The following is a 23,475-nucleotide window of genomic DNA, read 5'->3' as shown; positions in this document are numbered from 1 at the left end:
CTTACAACCAAAGATTGCCTATGCTATTGATCAGTCTAAGTATGAAAGGTCTTTAAACTATTCATATAAGAAACATAAAATTTTTTAAAAATAATTCTAATAGAAAAGGCACATCTCACCTTAACTTGTCATCTCTATTTTGTTGCAATAAAGGTCATACTATTAAAAAATGCAAATTTATGAAACTTTTAGTTCCTAAAGGAGCCTTTCAATGGTTGCCCAAATGTAACCTTATTTTCACACACCCCCAAGGACCTAATGAATATTGGTTATCTAGCACTTTTTGTTTATTTTACAGGATAAATGTCTTGGATCTATGAAGAGAGTGTGTGATCTTGTTTGTGGATACTCAAGACATATGACGTGTTACATCTCCCTATTTCGTTGACTTTATGGCAAGGAAGAAGGGTTGTGTGACCAAAAGGAATCAACTTCTAGTGTTCTTTAATTGGTAAACGTGTATCGATTATTACTAATGTTTTCTATTCGAGAAGTGTCAGAAAAGGTATTGTTCTTAATGATGTAGGTTATCTTCGACAAGATATACTCAAGTTCATCAAGTTAGGGATTAATCAACCTAAGATGAGAAAACGTGAGGAGGAGTAAGATGATTATCATAATTAAACAAGATTGAAAGTCCAAGTATTAGGATGGTCATAAAATCAATAATCTTCTTAGATACATTATTAATCATACTTTCAAGTACTTTATCAAAGAGAAAAGTGGTAAGATCATTATTGTCTAAAGGTTGTATGGCACGTGTTACATTTATTCCAAATTTTATTCGAGAGTTTCTTGTCTACTGCATGTGCATCCTCTGTCATTTGTACGGTATGGTAATATCTTTTTAACTTTTACTTTGTAAGGAAGTTCTTTCTTTTGCCTATTTATTTTTTAAAGGTATGTGATTTACTTTGTGTATGATATATGTTATGAGTGCTCACTTCTGAAAACTTCAAGTGATAACCAATGCGTGTTTCATTTTAAAATGATTGTAGTAACCTTATCTAAATATCTTCACATGTATGCTACACCGTCTCTAGCTTATGCTTACTTGGAAAATTTCAAGTTTATGTTGATGATATTATTGTTGGATCCACTAACATGCAACTTGTTATAAGCTTATGCATGGTGAGTTTGAGATGAGCCTTATGGGGGAGATGAATTACTTCCCTGGTACTCAAATCAAACAACTTAATAAAGGGTCAATTGTGTGTTAAATAAAATATTCTAATGAGTTGCTAAAGAGATTTGGCATGGAAGATGAAAAACTTATTGACACTTCTACGGCCATAAATTAAAACTTGAAAAAGAATGAAAATGGTAAGGATGTAGATGTCAAGAAATATATAGTTGATCAGTGCATTTTGATGCACGTTCTTCCATGTTTATACTTAAGCATTTCTTCGGTTTACTTTGCTTATTTTTATATTTTAATGTGTTTTTACAATTTATTTTATTTTTGCACTTATTTGTTTTTCGCATTATATTTTCAGCATTAGCAGCTTTCACGAGAAAAATCATATCTTGAGCTACGAGTATCAGATTGAGGCTTGTGAGTATGCGTTGGAAAGCTAAGGAAAAGATCTACAACTTTTGTTCAGAAGTCGAGAGCTGAATCGGACTGTAGAAGGGCCAGAAAGTCTATTGAAGTTGCAGAATTTTATTTGTATTTTTGTTGGGTCATTTGTAGTGGGCTGGGTCGACCCAGTTGAGTTGTAAAACGGGTCTTTGTTTTCCCCTAGGTCTAGAAGCCGTACACCATTGGGAATTGGACGAAAAAATCACTGTTCATGTACGAATTTGAGAGCTTGCAAAGAATGACTATGGAGAACTAATTTCCCAAGAATCAATTCACTGTAATCGGATGCCACTTTGAGGTTCTTTTATAATTTTCCATTAATCTGTTCCTTTGAGTTATATCTATAATCACAATTACTTGCTTAATTTAATTGTTTTTACATGATAGAATTCTTTAATTTGATTGTTGTCTGCTTTTGAATCAATTTCGTGATTAGTGTAGCTTTTGCATTATCGCGTTCGATCATATTGTGTTTGCTTAATTCACAATAGTTTTAATCCGTTTGCTTTACTCGGAATTCAAGGACAGACTTCGTATAATTGTTATTGCGCTTGTTAGTAGCTTTTGTAATCGAATAGGATCAGACTCGTTTAGGGAATTTGAATTTTATAGGGATCAATGATAAGTCGGAAGATGATATAGTGGGTTGATTCGTTTCAGCTTATTCAAATAATCACTTTTCATAATCACTTATTTTTTGCATTTTTGTAATTGAACACCAAATCAACCCCCCCCCCCCCCCCCCCCCATTCGATTACGTTTAATTTTTACAAACAAGAAGCCTTGAGACGATATCCGAGTTTAATTGTCGTTGTATTACGTTTTTACAAAATTACTCGTTTTGATCCGCGCGCGACAGCGGATCAAATTGGCGCCGTTGCCGGGGATTCTTGTCGAATTAGCCAATAGTTTAGTTTTAAGTATTGTGTGTTTTGTTGTTCTTGTCGAAAAGAATGAACTTGTTCCCACTAGATTTCAGAACAGCTGGAGAGTTTGTATTGATTACAGGAGGATGCCTTTTGGTCTTTGCAATGCACCTGGCACTTTCCGCGATGCATGATTAGCATTTTTTCTGATTTTATCGAAAATTGCATGGAGGTTTTTATGGATGATTTCACTGTCTATGGTTCCTCTTTTCATGCATGCTTGAACAATTTAACCTCGATTTTAGAAAGATGCATCGAGACTAACCTTGTTTTGAATTATGAAAAATGTCATTTTATGGTTGAGTAGGGAATTGTCCTTGGTCACATTATTTCTGAAAAAGGAGTTTCTGTTGACCCTACTAAGATTGATGTAATTTCTACACTGCCTTACCCTTCTTGCATTCGCGAGATTCGTTCTTTTCTTGGTCATGCAGGTTTTTACAGGCGTTTCATCAAGGATTTCAGCAAGATAGCTCTTCCGCTGTCAAACTTGTTGAAGAATGACGTCACTTTCAGCTTCGATGACAAGTGCAAACAAGCGTTTGACTTCTTGAAGAAAGCATTGACTTCCGCTCCCATAATCCAACCCCCTGACTGGACCCTCCCGTTTGAGCTTATATGTGATGCTTCTAATTATGCTGTTGGGGCTGTCCTTGCACAAAGAGTTGACAAGGCTGCCCATGTTATTTACTGTGCTTCTAGGACTTTAGATTCTGCACAGTCAAATTACACTACCACTGAAAAAGAACTGCTAGCTATTGTTTTTGCTCTTGATAAATTCAGATCTTATTTTCTAGGTTCCAAGGTTGTTGTTTTTACTGACCATGCAGCTTTAAAGTACTTGCTGAAGAAGCCGGATGCAAAACCGAGATTGATTCGGTGGATGTTGTTGCTCCAAGAGTTTAATGTTGAGATTAAAGACAAAAGTGGAGCTGAGAACTTAGTGGCTGATCACTTGAGCAGGATAGAGAGAAATGAAGATCCTTTTCCTATTCAGGATGACTTTCCTGATGAGCAGTTGTTTCTTTTACATGGGATTACACCTTGGTTTGCTGACATTGTTAATTTTCTTGTTGCTGGTGTTTTTCCTACATGTGCATCGAGATCACAGGTTCATAAACTCAAGAGTGATGCCAAATATTATGTTTGGGATGATCCATATCTATGGAAGTTTGGTAGTGATCAGGTAATCAGGAGATGTGTCCCCGACAATGAGATTGAATCTATTTTGAATTTTTCTCATGCATCTCAAGTCGGCGGACACTTTGGTCCTCAAAGGACGGCAAGAAAGGTCCTTGATTCAGGTTTCTATTGGCCAACTGTTTTTAAGGATGCTTATGAGACTTACCGCACTTGTAAAGAGTGCCAAATAGAAGGTACAAACATCACTCACAAGAGTGAAATGCCTCAGCAGCCTATGCTTTTCAATGAGGTATTTGACGTATGGGGAATCGACTTCATGGGTCCCTTTCCTGTATCATTTGGTTTTCTTTACATTTTGCTTGCTGTTGATTATGTTTCAAAGTGGGTGGAAGTTATCCCCACTAGGACTAATGATTCTAGAGTTGTTGCAGATTTTGTCAGATCTAATATTTTTTGCAGGTTTGGAATACCGCGAGCTATCATCAATGACCAAGGCACTCATTTCTGTAACCGCACCATGGAAGATTTACTCCGGAAGTATGGAGTTGTGCATAAAGTCTCTACTGCTTATCACCCACAAACTAATGGGCAATCTGAGATCTCAAACAGGGAGATCAAACAGGTTTTAGAGAAAATGGTGCAGCCAAACAGGAAGGACTGAAGCCGTCGTTTAGAAGACGCACTTTGGGCTCAAAGAACCGCTTTCAAGACACCCATTGGGATGTCTCCTTATCGACTTGTTTTTGGTAAGGCATGTCATCTTCCTGTTGAGATAGAACACCGTGCTTATTGGGCGGTGAAAAGTTGTAATTTGGAGATGCAACAAGCAGGTATTGAAAGAAAACTCCAAGTACAACAGTTGGAAGAGCTTAGATTAGAGGCTTATGAAAGCTCTAGGATTTATAAAGAGAAAACTAAGCACTTCCATGATAAGATGATTTCTAGGAAGAAATTTTCTGTGGGCCAACAAGTTTTATTGTTTAACTCCCGCCTTAAGCTTATGGCTGGGAAACTTCGATCCAAATGGATTGGCCCCTTTGTTGTTACTAATATTTTCCCTCATGGCGCAGTAGAAATAAAAAGTGTAGGTACTGACAAAGTCTTCAAGGTTAACGGGCAGCGTCTGAAGTTATTCCATGCAAGTTCAGTGCCTAAAGATATCATCATAGAGGAGCTTTCTTTGGAAGCGCCTGACTACACTGCAACTTGATCAGGGAGTCCTTCTTTCCTTCTCTCTACTTTATTAGTAATGTCCTTTCATTGAGGGTAATGCTTAGTTTAAGTGTGGGGGGAGGGAATCGTGTGTTTTCTTTGTTTTTGTTAGTGTTTTGTTTATTTTTAGTCATTAAAAAAAATGCATCTTCTTGAAAGTTTTAGGCTATAGATTACTTTGAATCGAGTTTGCGGAGACTTGAGAAAAATTCACAAGATCGGTATTGTTTTAACACCGTAAGTCTCCTACATATGGAAATTGAGTTGAATTTTTATTATGTTTTAGCCGTACATTCGCATCCTCTAACAGCTCTTGAGTAGTTTATTTCAGCAGTCGGCACCATCTCACACACACTTTACGCAGGGAAGCCGATGAATATAAGTGAGTGTTCCGGAAAAAAAAGAGAAAAAAATAAAGGAATGCACCTTCTAAGTTTGGTGATCCTCACCCGGTCACTTAACTTAACGATTGTAGAACCTTCAAAAAAAAAGTTTTTGACTCGTTGTTAGTTGGTTCAGCGGTTTCTGGTGTTGAACTTGGTAGGGCGAATTATGGTCCGATCCCCCGCAACTACTAGTGAGTAAGCAAAGGGTTATGCCACTTAAGTACCAGAACCCCGTGCAGAAAAGGATCAGAGTCACTAACCGGTCGCCTTGCTATGAGTGTGTGGAGATAACGGGCTTAATGTGATTGCGCCTGAATAAAAAAGAGCAAAAGAAGGATGAGTAAGTTAGGCTTTAGTATAATAATATGATTCGAGTTGATTTGTGTATTCAGGAGGTTTATGTATGCATAACTGTGGATTAGTGTTCTTACAATATCCTTAGTGTGCAAGATTAGTACCTATCAATGAAAAGTTAACCGAAGATGACTTGTAGCCTAGGATGAGTAACTGATGATGTATTTGTGCTTTCTTTGTTTTGTTTTTCGTTTTGCTCGGAGTGCAAAAGTTCATGTGTAGGAGAATTTGATCAGTGCATTTTGATGCACGTTCTTCCATGTTTCTACTTAAGCATTTCTTCGGTTTGCTTTGCTTATTTTTATGTTTTAATGTGTTTTTACAATTTATTTTATTTTTGCACTTATTTGTTTTTCGCATTATATTTTCAGCATTAGCAGCTTTCACGAGAAAAATCATATCTTGAGCTACGAGTATCAGATTGAGGCTTGCAGAATTTTATTTGTATTTTTGTTGGGTCATTTGTAGTGGGCTGGGTCGACCCAGTTGAGTTGTAAAACGAGTATTTGTTTTCCCCTAGGTCTAGCAGCCGTACACATTAGGAATTGGACGAAAAATTCACTGTTCATATACGAATTTGAGAGCTTACAAAGAATGACTATGGAGAACTAATTTCCCAAAAATCAATTCACTGTAATCGGATGCCAATTTGAGGTTCTTTTATAATTTTCCATTAATCTGTTCCTTTGAATTATATATATAATCACAATTACTTGCTTAATTTAATTGTTTTTACATGATAGAATTCTTTAATTTGATTGTTGTCTGCTTTTGAATCAATTTCGTGATTAGTGTAGCTTTTGCATTATCGCGTTCGATCATATTGCGTTTGCTTAATTCGCAATAGTTTTAATCCGTTTGCTTTACTCGGAATTCAGGGACAGACTTCGTATAATTGTTATTGCGCTTGTCAGTAGCTTTTGTAATCGAATATGATCAGACTCGTTTAGGGAATTGGAATTTTATAGGGATCGATGATAAGTCGAAAGATGATATAGTGGGTTGATTCGTTTCAGCTTATTCAAATAATCACTTTTCATAATCACTTATTTTCTGCATTTTTATAATTGAACACCAAATCAACCCCCCCCCCATTCGATTACGTTTAATTTTTACAAACAAGAATCCTTGAGACGATATCCGAGTTTAATTGTCGTTGTATTACGTGTTTACAAAATTACTCGTTTTGATCCGCGCGCGACAGCGGATCAATAGTGCATCCTTAATCATTTCATAAGAAAGGTAATATCGTTTGTTTCTCCATTTTCCCTTTTTGTAAGTAAGCTTTCATCTTTATATGTTGCTTGTGTTCTAAATAGTTGATATTCTTGATGTTTGAATTAGTTCATAAATGTTCACTTCCAAAAATTTCTATTGATGTATCTCAATTATATGCTTATAGTGACTTTGTGTTTTTCTCTCTCTATATGATTGAAATATGCTCTTGGTGCATTGGCTTGTTATTTATTCTCACATGAAACTTGATTGAACATGTTATAATGTTAGAAAATTCTTGTTGTGTGTCATTGTTATGATAACATCTTTGTTTTTAGTTTGTATTGTGATAAATCTTTATCGCCTTGTTAGAGCACATGCATGTGCAGCATTTCGGGAGTACCAAAGGAATATGTCACGTAATCGTGTGCAACTTTTATAGCAACTCAAGAGTTTTTGATTGCATTGTATCCTTCATATTTCATATTTGTGCTATGTTATTTGGCCTTCATTATGACAATCATGTTGTATTGTTGCCTTACATGCGTGTATATATGTTTAGGCATTTTCCTTCATTATGCATGTCATTCTATGTGAGTGCTATCATATTGATGTTCTTATCTTTGCAAACTGTCTCTGTGTGTTATTTTAGTTTATGCATGATTCAAAATACTTCTCATGATTTGCTTTGTTTCTTTTTGATGTTGTCAAAGGGGGAGAAGCAAGATGAAGTTAGGATGCATATATTCAGGGGGAGTTTTTCATTGCAAACTCATACACATCGTCTTAAGTTTTTCCATCATAAAAAAGGAGGAGTATGTGAGTGCAACTTCCGTTAGATGTGTTTTGTCTGATGTCAAAACTAGGATACTTTGGCGTAAATGTATATTGGACGGTATCCTCTGAATCTCTATGTGCATCTTAGCATTAGGAAGCATAAACGTATTTGGAAACAATGTGGGAAAGGTATCATGCATCAAACATGCATGAAAAATCAATTGTTGATGAAAATAGCAATACATGTCGACACATAGAACTATAGGTCGACCTATGAATTTTTTTATGGCTATAGGTCGACACATAGAACTACAGGTCGACCTGTGGAAAAAATTTCTTGGCTATAGGTCGACACACATGCTACTGTATTGAAGCCTGTGGCCTTTGTTTCATGTGTCGAGTCTTCAGGTCGACACATAGGAGCACATAACTATCATAGATCGACACGTGACCTTGGACAAGTCGACCTATGCATCGAACATATCGACACATAACCTGTATAGGTTGACCTATCCGATATTTTTCTTTAAAATTTCATAGTTTTCTATCCTCATTTGCATTTCCTTTTTCCATATATCACTCATGCATATAAATAATCCATACATGCATCATTCTCTAGTAAGGTTTCTAGAGTGAGTAAAACCTACATGAATCCAGGATGTCAAAGCATCCCATCATCTTTAATTCAATCTATGCATACACACAATCAAGCTACACATAATTATTTTTTGATTGGGTGCCATCTAGATTAGGATTGATAACGTCCAATTAGGTTTGTTGTACCGAGAATATTGAGTTGTGATCTTTAAAGGATTCAAATAAGAAAACCGGTTTAGGATTTTCCTTCAAGATATTTAGGGTTTGAAGATTTTGCCAAGATTGTGCAATTTGGATCCGATCGAGTGAAAGCCTTGAGACTAGGTGTGTCGACAAGGGAGTAGCATGAAATAGTGGATCGTGTTGACAAATCTTGGGTTTAATAAGTGTGCACTTATGATTAATTCAGTGGGGTGAAAGCCTTGATACAAGGAGTGTTGGTGTAAGCCCTAGAGGCCAATACATTTTGGTACTTGTATCAAATAATAAAAGGCATTCTCTTTATTATGGTTGATTAATAAAGTCCCTGGAATAGATAGTCCGTTTAATGTATTAAGTGTGACTTAATCATGAGAACACATTAAACATAAGGACATTATTCCTAAAGTATCCGTAGTCGAGCTTTAGTGTGAAGTGGGATAACATTAAAGCATTAAGACTATTATGTTTGTAGACTGATGATCACATCTCATGGATCATGGATAAAGAGTTATCAAGTCTTAAACATAGGTATGAATATTAGGAGTAATATTTATACCGGATTGACCCGCTATGAGAATACTATATAGAAAGTTATGCAAGGTGTCATAAGTTATTCTCATGGTGATAATAGTGTATTCCACTCTTCGACCTGAAACCACTATGGATCCTAGATGTAGAGTCGAGTGCTTTATTGCTGATCCAACGTTGTCCGTAACTGGATAACCATAAAGACAGTTGATGGGTACTCCACGAAGCATGCTGAGGGACATGAGTGACCTAGATGGAATTTGCCCATCCTGCATAACAGGATAAATGTCCATGGGCCCAATATTGAACTGGACAAGGATGACACGGTCTATGCCTTGTGTTCAATATAGACATAAGGGCAAAAGGGTAATTATACACATAATTATTATCACAGATGGTTTTGTCATATCACATGACATTTTCGTGTCTTGGGTAGCAGTGATGTGTTGCTAGATACCGCTCACTGTTTATTATATTAAATGCGTGATTTAATATAATTGCCAACGTCACGAAAACCTACAGGGTCACACACAAAGGACGAATTGATGAGAGATAGAGTAACTAAGGAATACCGTAAGGTACGATGCCCTTAAGTGAATTATAGAACATCGTAAGGTATGGTGTACTTGAGTAGAATACGAAATATGGTAAGGTACCATGGGCTTAAGTGATTTTGGGCATATTATAAGATATGGGCCAAAATACACTTAAGTGGGCTTTTAGCTTGAAGCCCACACAAGTGGTTCTATAAATAGAACCCTTGTGTAGAAGCAAAAATTTGCGGTTGCATTATTTTCGTTTTCTCTCTCTCTCTCTCTCACTCAAAGCCTTCATTCGTACCAGCTAGCACTGAGATTGAAGGAATCTGTTCGTGTGGACTGAGTAGAGACGTTGTCATCGTTCAACGTTCGTGATCGTTTCGTGGATCTACATCAAAGGGTTTTGATCGTCACAAGAGATCTGCACCAAAGGTTTCGATCATCACAAGAGGTAAATATTCTATCACTGATCATGACCATTCGTAAGGATCTCTAAAGGAGAAATTTTAATTTCCGCTGCGTTTTGGACCGCAATTCTCCTTCAGTGGTATCAGAGCCACTTACGAAACCATGAATCGGATAGGTGTTTAATTTCTGTATTAATATGATTAAAAGACAGAATGAATCAATTAATTAAACGGGTAATTAAATTTGGCATCATGAGTGTACGAGTTGGATGATTGATGTTGACTATGCTTCGGAATCCGACATTAGTATGGTGAAGCAGCGATACATCGATCGTCCATAGGTTACGCAATTGAGACCGATCAACTTATATATGATATAAGTAATCCTAATGCAAAATATGGCATATGTGATATACTGTTTCTGTTTCGTTCATTCGAACACTAAATGATTGTTTTCCTTTGAGAGATCAATGGTCATTTGCTTCGGAATCCGACATTAGTATGGTGCAGCAATGACCTGTTGATCAATCATACTGAATCAACAATCGAGGTGTGTTTGACGGTCTGAAATTGGCGCATTAGGGTTGGTGACGGCGCAAGGGTTGTGCCGTCAAGGAGTTGTGAATTTAGGGCTTTTGGAAGAGGTCCGTAGACTGTTTCAAAGTTTGTTATTTTTGCCGCGTGAAGCTCGTGTGACGAGCGTAACAAGCGTAACAAACTGGATGCGTGACGGTCGTAACGTACCATGTGACGGTCGTCACACTCACATGACCTGTGACGGTCGTAACGTGTTTTGTGTGATGGTCGTCACACTAACATGACCTGTGACGGTCGTAACAATGCATGTGACGGTCGTCACACTCAAGGGGTTCTGTTTTGTGACTACGCAAGGGTTGTGTTGATTCAAAAACAATGTCCATTACAAATGAATTGTTCATTAAAATTTTGGACAGGGGCGCTGCCCCTCCAACCCCGCAAGGGCGCTGCCCCCGGCTAACTCTGCGGAACCCCCGGCTAACTCTGCGTAGTGTGATCGGTCGCCGAAATTTAATTTGGTTTTAATTAATTAAAGGAATTAAAATTTAATAATAACAATGTGTTTATTATTATTGCCTTGTGGTGATCAGTTATGGCCTTAGTCTTTCTTTACTTTGTTTTGGGTTTTTTAAATACGACCTGCGTGTCGTGCCTCTCCTTTTGATCTCTTAATGTAACTTCTTTTCTCATCTCAAACCCTCGTATGTAAAACGAGTTTCTTCTGGAATGTAATACTGTGAAGAAAGAGAAGAAGACAATGTTATGAAGAAAGAGAAGAATTCAAGATCAAAGGAGGACAACCTTGAAGATCTTGCTTGGAGAAGCTTAAAGAAGAATTCAATACTAAAGGAGGACAACCTTGAAGATCTTGCTTGGAGAAGCTTAGATCGTTATTAGGTTAGCTTAGGTTCTCTCATTGGCTTGGGAGAACAATTGCGCTAGGGGCCATAACTGTTTCATTGTGTATGTATGTTGATGCATGTGAATGTATGTTGATGCATGTGAGAGACGATTTATATGATAAATAAGCCGGTGAGATCATAACAATTGCAATTCCCTCAAACTAAAATATTAAGTTTATGCTTTCCTAGTTTTAACACTCATCAAGACTAGTAATGAATAATGTAGGTTTCGCCTACGCGAGGTGCATGATCTATATATTAGTAAGGTGCGATGGGATAATTATAATATCCAACTGTTAAAACAATGGGTCAAACTTAACTAAACAAATTATAATAAGATTATATATATGTTTAGAAGCAAGAGTTGGGAATAATCCATATGATGGATTGGAATAAGGAGTTATTCACCCAACTGAAATTTTCGAGAGTTGTATGAGATACAACTGGAAGGAGTTCCTACCTAAATAACCTAGTTTTGTGTAATCCGCCTACGCGGACTTAGAACGAAGTGAAATATGGATCTCGACCCACTAGAAAATCTTCCAACGGGATTTTCCGAATCAAATGATGAGGGTCATTTGTTTTGAGTAAAATAGTGGGAGCATATTTGATTAAAGGCCTAATTAAATATGTCAATGATACTTATATTTTCTTAATCCTTATGTAGATAACCATGACAACAAACACCTCTAACAACATATTGCGATCAATCCTTGAGAAAGAAAAATTGTCTGGGACAAATTTTCTAGATTGGTACCGAAACATGAGGATTGTCCTCAAACATGATAAAGGGAAAGGCAAGGAAGTTGCCAAACCCAAACCCACTATTGCTACTTTGAAGCCTAGTGGAAGCATAGAAAAAGAAGACACCTGCTTCCATTGCGGTAAGACCGCACACTGGAAGAGGAACTGCCCAAAGTACCTGGAAGATAGGAAGAATGGAGTAGAGACTCCAACTTCAGGTATTTTTGTTATTGAAATTAATTTATCTACTTCTGCATCATGGGTATTAGATACTAGATGCGGTTCTCACATTTGTACAAATGTGCAAGAACTAAAAGGGAGTAGAAAATTGGCAAAAGGTGAAGTCGACCTACGAGTTGGTAATGGAGCAAAGGTTGCTGCCTTAGCCGTAGGAACTTATGAATTAACTTTACCTAGTGGTTTAATAATTCAGTTAGAGAACTGTTATTATGTACCAGCAATTAGCAGGAATATTATTTCCGTTTCTTGTTTGGACATGTTCGGTTTTTCATTCGTAATAAAGAACAATTGTTGTTCAATTTATTTGAATGATATATTCTATGCTACTGCACAAATGAACAATGGACTATATGTCATTGATCTCGGAATGCCTATATATAACATTAATACTAAAAGGATGAAACCTAACGAGTTAAATCCAACTTACCTTTGGCATTGTCGATTAGGCCACATAAATGAGAAACGCATTTCCAAGCTCCATAAAGATGGACTCTTGGACTCTTTTGATTATGAATCATATGAGACATGCAGATCTTGTTTAATTGGAAAGATGACAAAGTCTCCATTCACAGGAAAAGGTGAAAGAGCTAATGATCTTTTGGCCCTCATACATACTGATGTATGTGGACCACTGAACATACCAGCCAGAGGAGGTTTTCAGTACTTCATCACATTCACTGATGATTTCAGTAGATATGGTTATGTGTATTTAATGAAACACAAATCAGAGTCCTTTGAAAAGTTCAAGGAATTCAAGAATGAAGTACAAAACCAACTAGGTAAGAATATTAAAACTCTTCGATCAGATCGAGGTGGTGAGTATTTAAGCCTAGAGTTTGATGACCATCTGAAAGAGTGTGGGATCCTATCCCAACTCACTCCTCCTGGAACACCCAAATGGAATGGTGTATCTGAGAGAAGAAATCGAACCCTGTTAGACATGGTCCGATCCATGATGAGTCACGCCGATCTTCCAAACTCCTTTTGGGGACATGCACTATTGACAGCAGCTTACACACTTAACCGTGTTCCATCCAAAAAGGTTGAGAAGACACCATATGAGATATGGAGTGGTAAGAAACCACATATGTCTTACATGAAGATTTGGGGTTGCGAGGTTTATGTGAAACGACAAATTTCAACTAAGCTTGAGCCCAAATCTGACAAATGCTTATTTGTGGGGTATCCTAAAGAAACAAGAGGGTATTACTTCTACAATCCTTCTGAGGGCAAAGTGTTTGTCGCTCGAACTGGAGTTTTCCTAGAAAAGGATTTTATTTCCAAAGGAACCAGTGGGAGGAAAGTAGACCTTGAAGAAATTCAAGAATCACAAAGCATAGATACACCTATGGAGGAATTAGAGCAGGAAACACAAGAAGTTGTGGAAGAGCAACCTTCTCAAGTAGAACAAAACCAGCGTAGGTCAAGCAGGATACGTCAACTACCTGAGAGATATGGATATCTCATAACTGATCAAGGTGATGTATTACTCATGGATCAAGATGAGCCTGTGACTTACCAAGAGGCCATAACTGGTCCCGAGTCTGAGAAGTGGCTAGAAGCCATGAAATCTGAAATGGATTCCATGTACACAAACCAAGTTTGGACCTTGGTAGAGCCTCCTGTAGGAGTTAACCTTATAGGATGCAAGTGGGTCTTCAAAAAGAAGTCTGACATGGATGGTAAGGTACATACCTATAAGGCAAGACTGGTTGCAAAAGGATATAAACAAATTCATGGGATTGACTATGATGAAACCTTTTCACCAGTTGCAATGCTTAAATCTGTTCGGATTTTACTTGCTATCGCTGCATATCATGATTATGAAATATGGCAGATGGATGTCAAAACTGCTTTCCTTAATGGGAATCTTCTTGAGGATGTGTACATGACACAGCCTGAAGGATTTGACATACCAGAGGAAGCCCAAAAGATATGTAAGTTACAAAGATCAATCTATGGATTGAAGCAAGCTTCCAGAAGCTGGAATCTTCGTTTTGATGAAACAGTAAAACAATATGGATTCATCAAGAACGAAGATGAGCCTTGTGTCTACAAGAAGGTTAGTGGGAGCATGATCGTTTTCCTGGTATTATATGTAGATGACATATTACTCATTGGAAACGATATCCCTACCCTACAACAAGTAAAGTCTTGGTTGGGGAAATGTTTTTCTATGAAGGACCTAGGTGAAGCAGCCTATATATTAGGAATCTGAATCTATAGAGATAGATCACAAAAACTGCTTGGCCTAAGTCAGAGTACATACATAGACAAAGTGTTGAGACGCTTTAATATGCATGATTCCAAGAAAGGATTCATACCTATGCAACATGGCCTGTGTCTATCAAAAACACAATCCCCTTTAACTAAGGAAGAAAGGGATCGCATGAATAAGATTCCATATGCATCTGCAATAGGATCTATCATGTATGCCATGTTATGTACTCGACCAGATGTCTCGTATGCTTTAAGTGCAACGAGTAGGTACCAATCTGATCCTGGTGATGCTCACTGGGTAGCTGTCAAGAATATCCTTAAGTATTTAAGAAGGACTAAGGACTCATTCTTGATATATGGAGGTCAGGAAGAGTTGGCTGTAATTGGATACACCGATGCTAGCTTCCAGACAGATAAGGATGACTTTAGATCGCAATCTGGTTATGTGTTTTGCTTAAACGATGGCGCTGTGAGCTGGAAAAGTTCAAAGCAAGATACAATTGCTGATTCTACAACCGAGGCCGAGTATATTGCTGCCTCAAGTGCAGCAAAGGAAGCTGTTTGGATCAAAAAGTTCATTAGTGAACTTGGCATAGTTCCTAGCATTGTGGATCCCATTGGTCTCTACTGTGATAACAATGGTGCTATCGCACAAGCCAAGGAGCCTAGATCTCACCAACGATCCAAACACATACTTAGGCGTTATCATCTCATTCGAGAGATAATAGATAGAGGAGATGTGAAAATATGCAGAGTACCTACACTTGACAATATTGCTGACCCACTGACAAAGCCTCTTGCGCAGCAAAAGCATGATGGCCATACTAGATCAATGGGCATACGGGGTATGCCTGATTGGCTCTAGTTCTAGTGGGAGATTGTTGGTGTAAGCCCTAGAGGCCAATACATTTTGGTACTTGTATCGAATAATAAAAGGCATTCTCTTTATTATGGTTGATTAATAAAGTCCCTGGAATAGATAGTCCGTTTAATGTATTAAGTGTGACTTAATCATGAGAACACATTAAATATAAGGACACTATTCCTAAAGTATCCGTAGTCGAGCTTTAGTGTGAAGTGGGATAACATTAAAGCATTAAGACTATTATGTTTGTAGACTGATGATCACATCTCATGGATCATGGATAAAGAGTTATCAAGTCTTAAACATAGGTATGAATATTAGGAGTAATATTTATACCGGATTGACCCGCTATGAGAATACTATATAGAAAGTTATGCAAGGTGTCATAAGTTATTCTCATGGTGATAATAGTGTATTCCACTCTTCGACCTGAAACCACTATGGATCCTAGATGTAGAGTCGAGTGCTTTATTGCTGATCCAACGTTGTCCGTAACTGGATAACCATAAAGACAGTTGATGGGTACTCCACGAAGCATGCTGAGGGACATGAGTGACCTAGATGGAATTTGCCCATCCTGCATAACAGGATAAATGTCTATGGGCCCAATATTGAACTGGACAAGGATGACACGGTCTATGCCTTGTGTTCAATATAGACATAAGGGCAAAAGGGTAATTATACACATAATTATTATCACAGATGGTTTTGTCAGATCACATGACATTTTCGTGTCTTGGGTAGCAGTGATGTGTTGCTAGATACCGCTCACTGTTTATTATATTAAATGCGTGATTTAATATAATTGCCAACGTCACGAAAACCTACAGGGTCACACACAAAGGACGGATTGATGAGAGATAGAGTAACTAAGGAATACCGTAAGGTACGGTGCCCTTAAGTGAATTATAGAACATCGTAAGGTATGGTGTACTTGAGTAGAATACGAAATATGGTAAGGTACCATGGGCTTAAGTGATTTTGGGCATATTATAAGATATGGGCCAAAATACACTTAAGTGGGCTTTTAGCTTGAAGCCCACACAAGTGGTTCTATAAATAGAACCCTTGGGTAGAAGCAAAAATTTGCGGTTGCATTATTTTCGTTTTCTCTCTCTCTCTCTCTCTCTCTCTCACTCAAAGCCTTCATTCGTACCAGCTAGCACTGAGATTGAAGGAATCTGTTCGTGTGGACTGAGTAGAGACGTTGTCATCGTTCAACGTTCGTGATCGTTTCGTGGATCTACATCAAAGGGTTTTGATCGTCACAAGAGATCTGCACCAAAGGTTTCGATCATCACAAGAGGTAAATATTCTATCACTGATCATGACCATTCGTAAGGATCTCTAAAGGAGAAATTTTAATTTCCGCTGCGTTTTGGACCGCAATTCTCCTTCAAGGAGGTCATGCAATAAAGTAGCAACAACAATTGAATTGAAGCGACATTGTTGGTTACATGATCATGCGCTTGGGATTAATTCAGTCGAGTGAAAGACTTGGGACAAGGGGTGCCTTGCAATGAAGTAGCAACAACATGTGAATTGAAGCAGTCTGGTCAGTTACTTTATCAAGATTGATCAAGGTTTTTGGAGGTGCTAGAGTCACGAACAAACATAGGGTTTGTGGGATTTGATTTCCCATATCTTGTATTGATACTTTTGCAAAGTAATATTTATTATATTAATATCTCAATTCGAATTCGAATTGAGGGCAAACGTACCCATAATGAGGTCGATTGAGGAACTGCCTAAACAAATCCTTGCATACTCTCCCTCTCTGTCTCTATCTCGTTTATTTTTCGGTTCATAAATTGTTAATCACTTTGATCTCTTGATCAACATTGTTTGGATAATAACTTTTGAATTCTTTGTTAAATTGTGTTGTTGTATTAATCACTTACCATTTGATAATGATTAACTTTTAAGAACTACAAACACTATACTAATATCCAAATTTTGTTGATTGCACGCAAAGTGTTTGACGAATTGTGTCAACTAGTCTTTAGTGTGTTATTGACATTGGAGATAGATAGTTACTATAGTAGAGTATTCAATTTAGTGCTTGAAGTATTGATAAATTAACTTGTGAATTATTATCATACCATTGGTACTCATATGCATATCCGAGTTTTTTAATAGAAGGTTCGGTTAGACGATTTTGGATCCGAAAAATATTTTAAACTTTCTTTCGCGTCATAAAATTTTCTAAATCAAAGTTTTGAATAAAATTTTAATTTGAGATCTATTCCCCCCTCTAAATCTAGACCTATCATCTAACAAAGATTAGATAGTTGACTTTGGTCAACCGTTTGACCAAAAAGTCAATCCTAGGGCAAAAGTGTAACTTTTTGTGTAATCTTAATTTTAGACCTTTTGTAATAGAATACATGAATGTCTTGGTAATACAATGGATTCCCTTGTAATGCAATGTGATTTGATTACTTGTAAATGAAACAATGGATTTGTATGATATGAATTGTATATGTATGCTTTTCCTCCCAGGATTTTGTATTGATCTTTTGCAAAACAAACTTGATTCTTAAATTTGAACATGACTTTAAATGTCTTGAATGAACCTCAATCCAAATGAAACAACTAGGGCGACAATGTATGGAGTAAAGCCCATGGAGAGGTCAATAAACCTAATGCACACCTCCATAGCTGACCATAGTGACCCTCCCTTGTATTCCTGATTAGACCCACACAAAAATGCAACACACACGACCCATAGGTAGCCATGACCAAGAATTAGGGTTTCCAGACTTAACCCATAAGGAATGAACCAATGTAGCATAAAATAGCAACCCTTGAATCAATGACATGTATGCACTTATGAATTAATGACCTAAATGTGGTATGAACATGTAGATGAACGAATGATAGTATCTACATGATTGGTTAATAAGAGAACTATGTATGCATGTGGATGTAGTAATAAGTCAGATAAAATTGAAAGGGTAAGGCAAATTTTGGGGTATGACACCCGCACCCGTAAAAGTCCTTAGAAAAATGGACGAGTGCGACAAACATATTTGATGGTGCGAGATTAAAATCTCGGTCTATCAGATAAAAAAATGTGTACAAAGCAAACATATTCTTCTTTTAATCTGTCTTAGACCCGTTTTGCCACCCCTATCTACATCCATATTCTCCTCCAACAGTTTTATCTTAAAAGTGTTGTGATTAATAGTCTGCATTACACAATTTTGAACATCATTAAAAAAATGTTTTTGAAGAGAATGATCTTCTCTATGACTCGACCAAATAATTTCTTTTGTGACAATTTTTCAAAATCGAAAAACAACAGTTTAGATTCCGGTTAATTCCAAAAATATGAAAGGGTTAAGGTTCATAAAAAGAAGTACTTAAACTTGTTGCCCCTTGTGTAGGCCAAAGTAAATCACAAGAGCCCAACCTATAAGCCACGCGTGCGCACACAGTCTTTCTCCTCTCTCCCACTATTTATACACAAAACCAATCTTTAATTATCGATAACAATCAATCCCATTCCTTCTTTAACACAGCTCCCTACTTCTAAGCGAGTAAGAAACAAAACCAATCTCTCTCTCTCTCTAGAAAACTCCTCTTTTTTCTCCTTGTCTTTACACCCAAAAAAAATGCATAACCCCCATAAGCCCACCGCCCACGAATCTGATCCTCAGCTACCAGTAATCAGAATCCACCACCCGTCCTCCCCTCGCCACCAGTCCGCCGCCACACCCACTCCCACCGCCGGCGCCCGCCGAAAAATCGGCGTAGCCGTTGACCTCTCCGACGAGAGCGCGTACGCTGTACGCTGGGCAGTACAACACTACATCCGTCCCGGTGACGCCGTCATCCTCCTCCACGTCAGCCCTACCAACGTCCTCTTCGGTGCTGACTGGGGTTCCATCGATCTCACCATTAACACAGACCCTAATTACGAAGAAGAAAACATCAACGGCGTCAACAACAACAATCTTAATGAAACCCCGACGCCTAAGCGGAAGCTCGAAGAAGATTACGACGCGTTCACGGCAACGAAATCAGCCGATCTTGCGAAACCGCTTCGTGAAGCTCAAATTCCGTACAAGATCCACATCGTGAAGGACCATGACATGAAGGAGCGTCTTTGTCTTGAGGTTGAGCGTCTTGGTCTTAGTGCTGTTATTATGGGGAGCCGCGGATTCGGTGCGGCGCGTCGCGGTAGTGACGGGAAGCTGGGAAGTGTTAGTGATTACTGTGTTCATCATTGTGTCTGCCCTGTTGTGGTTGTTCGCTATCCGGATGATAAGGATGCTGCTGAGGCTGTTGTTGCTGTCAAAGAGGGTGATGAGGGTGAAGCTGTTATCAAGCCTCTTTCTGTTGCGCATGAACATAAGAAAGGTTAGGTTTTTGAGCTCTTTGCTTTGATTGTGATAATTTTGGAGCTTCTTTTGTAGATACAATGGTTTAATTTAGGAATATGATACTATGCAGTCAATGAATCACTGTTTTGCTCATATTTTTGTTGAAGATTGTGATAACAAATGCCACCCTATTGGAATTTGGGAATTTATTTTGGTTTTGATAGGAACTATTTGGATTTTATTCCGTTTGTTTAGGGGGGTTAGGAATGGTGTAATTGTTGTAGATATCTTTTGTGAAGCTCTAAAAAGAAGGTTTTGGTTCTGGCTTGGTGATTGGTTACTTACAGAATGGTTTGAACTTGGATCAAGAGGGCTTTCTATCTTTGGTCTTTTTAGGTGGATTGCCTAAAGTTCATATTACTTGTTACTATTAGTAGTAATAAATCAATGTGCACTGTTTCATGAATCATCCTGGATAGATTGTGGACTTTCCAAGTTGGATTTCACCGAATCACTTATGGTTCATTTTGATAGTGAATAATGAATCACTTTCGAAGTTGGATTTCACCGAATCACTTATGGATTTTCGAGGTTTGTCATTTGATTCATGTGATCTTGCAAATGCATCCATACGAAGCATACACTTACACTCTGACACTGGTCATGTAAAAACCATAGGACACCGACTGCGCTACATGTGTGATAGAATTTGACCTTCATCAATCCATCTACTATTAAAAAGTTTAAAATGTTCTAATCAAATTTAATATCCTTGATCCATTATTATTCAACATTTTTTCAACACATCTTTAATCCTTCTAGATGTGTTTAGATTTGTCCAAAAAAAATATATAAAGTCATGTCGAATAAAAAAAAAAACATTTTCTATTTGGAACACTTGTTTGAATTGTGACATGTGTCGTATGAGTGTTATAGGGGTATTAGTCACCGATTCAAGAAACGTCAAAGGAAAGAAGAAAAACTGTTTTTGTAACACTTGTCTGAGTTTTTTGACACGTTTCATTTGAGTGTCAGAAACCGATGCGTGCCATACATTGCGACACACCTACTTTTAGAGGTGTTTGTGCTTCATTGGTACTAGGGTATTCCTTAAACATTGTGGGTGTCAGGGAGGAACCCAAGCATACGAGTTTCCAGGCCGTAGCCCTTGTGAGTCTAGTGAGCCATTTCCACATGCTTGATTAGCTTGTTGTTAACTTGTTTCAGTATTGTGCTTCTCTGGTTTGGATGTGAATTGGATTCAAAATTAAGATTCTTAAAATTGTCCTGGCTTTTATTATTGTTGTGAAGTCCATGAAAATTATGGCAAGTATAACATTTAATGTTAAAACCTATGTTGTCAATCTCTGAATGGGGAGCAGAGATGCTGCCCCTAAATTTGTAATCACTTCTGCGAAATGAATGCTCTTTGATATATTTTGGACATATTACACAGTTAACACTTATAATGCATAATTGCTACAAAATGAGTCAAATTAACCATTTGATAAAATATTCATAATTTCATAGTAGAAACAAAGGTCTCAAAGTCTTGAGGAAAACATATATGTAAATACAGATGAAGTTCGAGGAGTATTTTGGACAAATTACACAGTTAATACTTAATAAATGCATTATTGCTACAAAATGAGTCAAATTACTCAACTCATGAAATATTCATAATTAGAAACAAAGGTCTCAAATCTTGGGTAAAACATGCATGTAAATACCGACAAAGTTCAAGGAGTATTTTGGTGCAATGACCTACATTATTTACACCACAATGCACTATTATTGACACCATAGGCTAAATGTGTGACTGATTTGTACAATTTTATTTACATTTCTAGTTTGTTTTGTCATTCATATTCTGAAGTCAACTATGGGTTTTTAATTAATTGAATTAGTTTTTTAATCTTTTAGTCCATCCATCCGTTCCTTTTTAAGTTTCTCTTTTTTGAAAAAGTTTTATTTCTTTTTAAGTGTCATTTACAAAGTTCAAGGTAGTATTGATTGTATTTTGTCAAAATTCCCCTAAGTAATTATTATATAGAGAGAAAAAATAAAATAAATAACTAAGGGTATTATAGGTAAAAGGAGAATTATTGTTGAAAAAATAACAATAATGATTAGATTTCTTGATGTGTAAAAAATCAAAAAATGACACTTAAAAAGGAACAGAGGGACTAACTCAAATTTATCTGTATTTATGCTTTATCGGTTTTGTTTTAGTTTTTATGAATTTTATCTGCATTGCTTGGATTGGACGTTGATTTGATTTAATTTGACATTATTCCTGCTGTCTGTCTGCTAACAGATTATCATGCATTTGAATTACAGTACTATTATTTTTCTTTGTAATTTAGAGTTGTATCTACACGTAATTTCGAGGCATGGGTGGATACTTGTTCTTTTACCTTATTGATACATTTATTTGTGTGTTTGAAAATTAACTCCCCAATTGTTGACTGGCTTGGTGCAGAAGATTAGTGGGAGCCAATTCATCACTTCAACCCTGTCTCCGCAGGTGTGCCCCTACCCCTTTTTGTCCCTACTATAGTATTTATAAAGTTTGTCCCGATATAGATATTGCAAATGCGACAATTATTAAATCTGTTTCTTGTCTTAAGTATGTAGTTTTGTTCAAATGAGAGATGCGGGATTTATGATGTAGAGGAGAAGAGGGTTTGAATGAGATTATTGTGTTTGGTTGATAGGATTGGAGTGGAGAGATTTTAATGGAGAACTATTTTACTATACAAATTGACATAATATTTTGGATTTTTCACTCTATTGCAGAATATAAAATGGCATCTTTCTCTTCCTGTCAGGTTGTACTATTGAGCATGTTCCTGGTTGTTAACTCTGGAAAGATTATGGATGGTTTTTTTATGGCTTGATGATACTAGTTCCTTTAAGCTGTTGGAAGGTTATGTTTGGTTCGGAAGTGGCATATACTGTTTCATGTAGATGTACAAGTTTGCTGTGTGACCCTTTGGGGTTATTTCCCATTCTGTATGTGGGGGAAATCGAATTATCTTGATGAGCACTTATTTAGCTAGTAGATAAATTCATAGAGCTATGTTGTTGTTGTTGATGGGACTATGTCTGTTTTGAGTTCAGCACATTTACCCGTTGTTAAAAAAGAAAAGAAAAATTAAACTGAAATCTTGTTGATGATGACAGCCTAGGAATTTTTTAGCGTACCAACTAAATTAATTTTTTTTTTACGAAAACTATAATTTACCTATAGAGTTGCAACTAAAGTCTAGTCTATCAAAGAGGTTTTGTTTTTATTTTGTTTTAAAAACTCAATACAATACTCTTGTGAATTCTGTTGTCGACTGCATTAACATGTTCAGCAATTCGCTCTAAGATTAACTTGCAATAGTTGAAAACTAGAAAATCCCACGATTTGAGGAGGTTGGAGTAGACCTGCATGCAACAGAGTGTGCAGTGCTGATACCGAGCATAAGAGGAGGTGGTAGATGAGTTCATTTGTGTAAGAAGGCAAAATGCGAATTCGAAGGTAAAAAAATCTAGGATGATTAGTTATTTAAATAGATTGAGCATGTTGGATCCAACACTTCACTTTGAGGATTATGATATGGTAGATTGCGGTTTCAAATCAATGAATCGAAGAGAGAATGTAGGATTGTGGAAAATGTGGGAATTAAAATTTAGACGACACCACTATTCCATATTAGAACCTGATCTGATCGGTGAATCAGAGTGGATCTGAGCTTCAATTGTGAAAGAGGAAGAATTGATT

General features: G+C 37.1%; 1 protein-coding gene across 2 annotated transcripts; it reads left to right on the top strand.

Annotated features, from left to right (window-relative positions):
• Window positions 1–18,804: 18,804 nt before the first annotated feature.
• On the top strand, window positions 18,805–22,871 carry LOC127075291 (universal stress protein PHOS32). 2 transcript variants are annotated; one of them, XM_051016775.1, is made up of 3 exons: window positions 18,805–19,740; window positions 22,186–22,230; window positions 22,535–22,871. In XM_051016775.1, the coding sequence occupies exons 1-2, from the start codon at window positions 18,993–18,995 to the stop codon at window positions 22,191–22,193; spliced, it is 756 nt and encodes a 251-aa protein (XP_050872732.1). In that variant the 5' UTR covers window positions 18,805–18,992; the 3' UTR covers window positions 22,194–22,230; window positions 22,535–22,871. The 2 variants fall into 2 exon arrangements, with proteins under 2 accessions (XP_050872732.1, XP_050872733.1); XM_051016776.1 differs by having other exon boundaries at window positions 22,503–22,871.
• The last annotated feature ends 604 nt before the right edge of the window (window positions 22,872–23,475 follow it).

This window comes from Lathyrus oleraceus, chromosome 4, assembly GCF_024323335.1.
Source record: "Lathyrus oleraceus cultivar Zhongwan6 chromosome 4, CAAS_Psat_ZW6_1.0, whole genome shotgun sequence".
NCBI classification, from domain to species: domain Eukaryota; kingdom Viridiplantae; phylum Streptophyta; class Magnoliopsida; order Fabales; family Fabaceae; genus Lathyrus; species Lathyrus oleraceus.
Note: the sequence above shows the minus strand (reverse complement) of the source record. Positions and strands in the feature narration are given on the sequence as shown.

What these genes read in the sequence shown, in the direction of transcription:
- LOC127075291 (XM_051016775.1), top strand. Translation starts at nt 18,993, where the DNA reads ATGCATAACCCCCATAAGCCCACCGCCCACGAATCTGATCCTCAGCTA.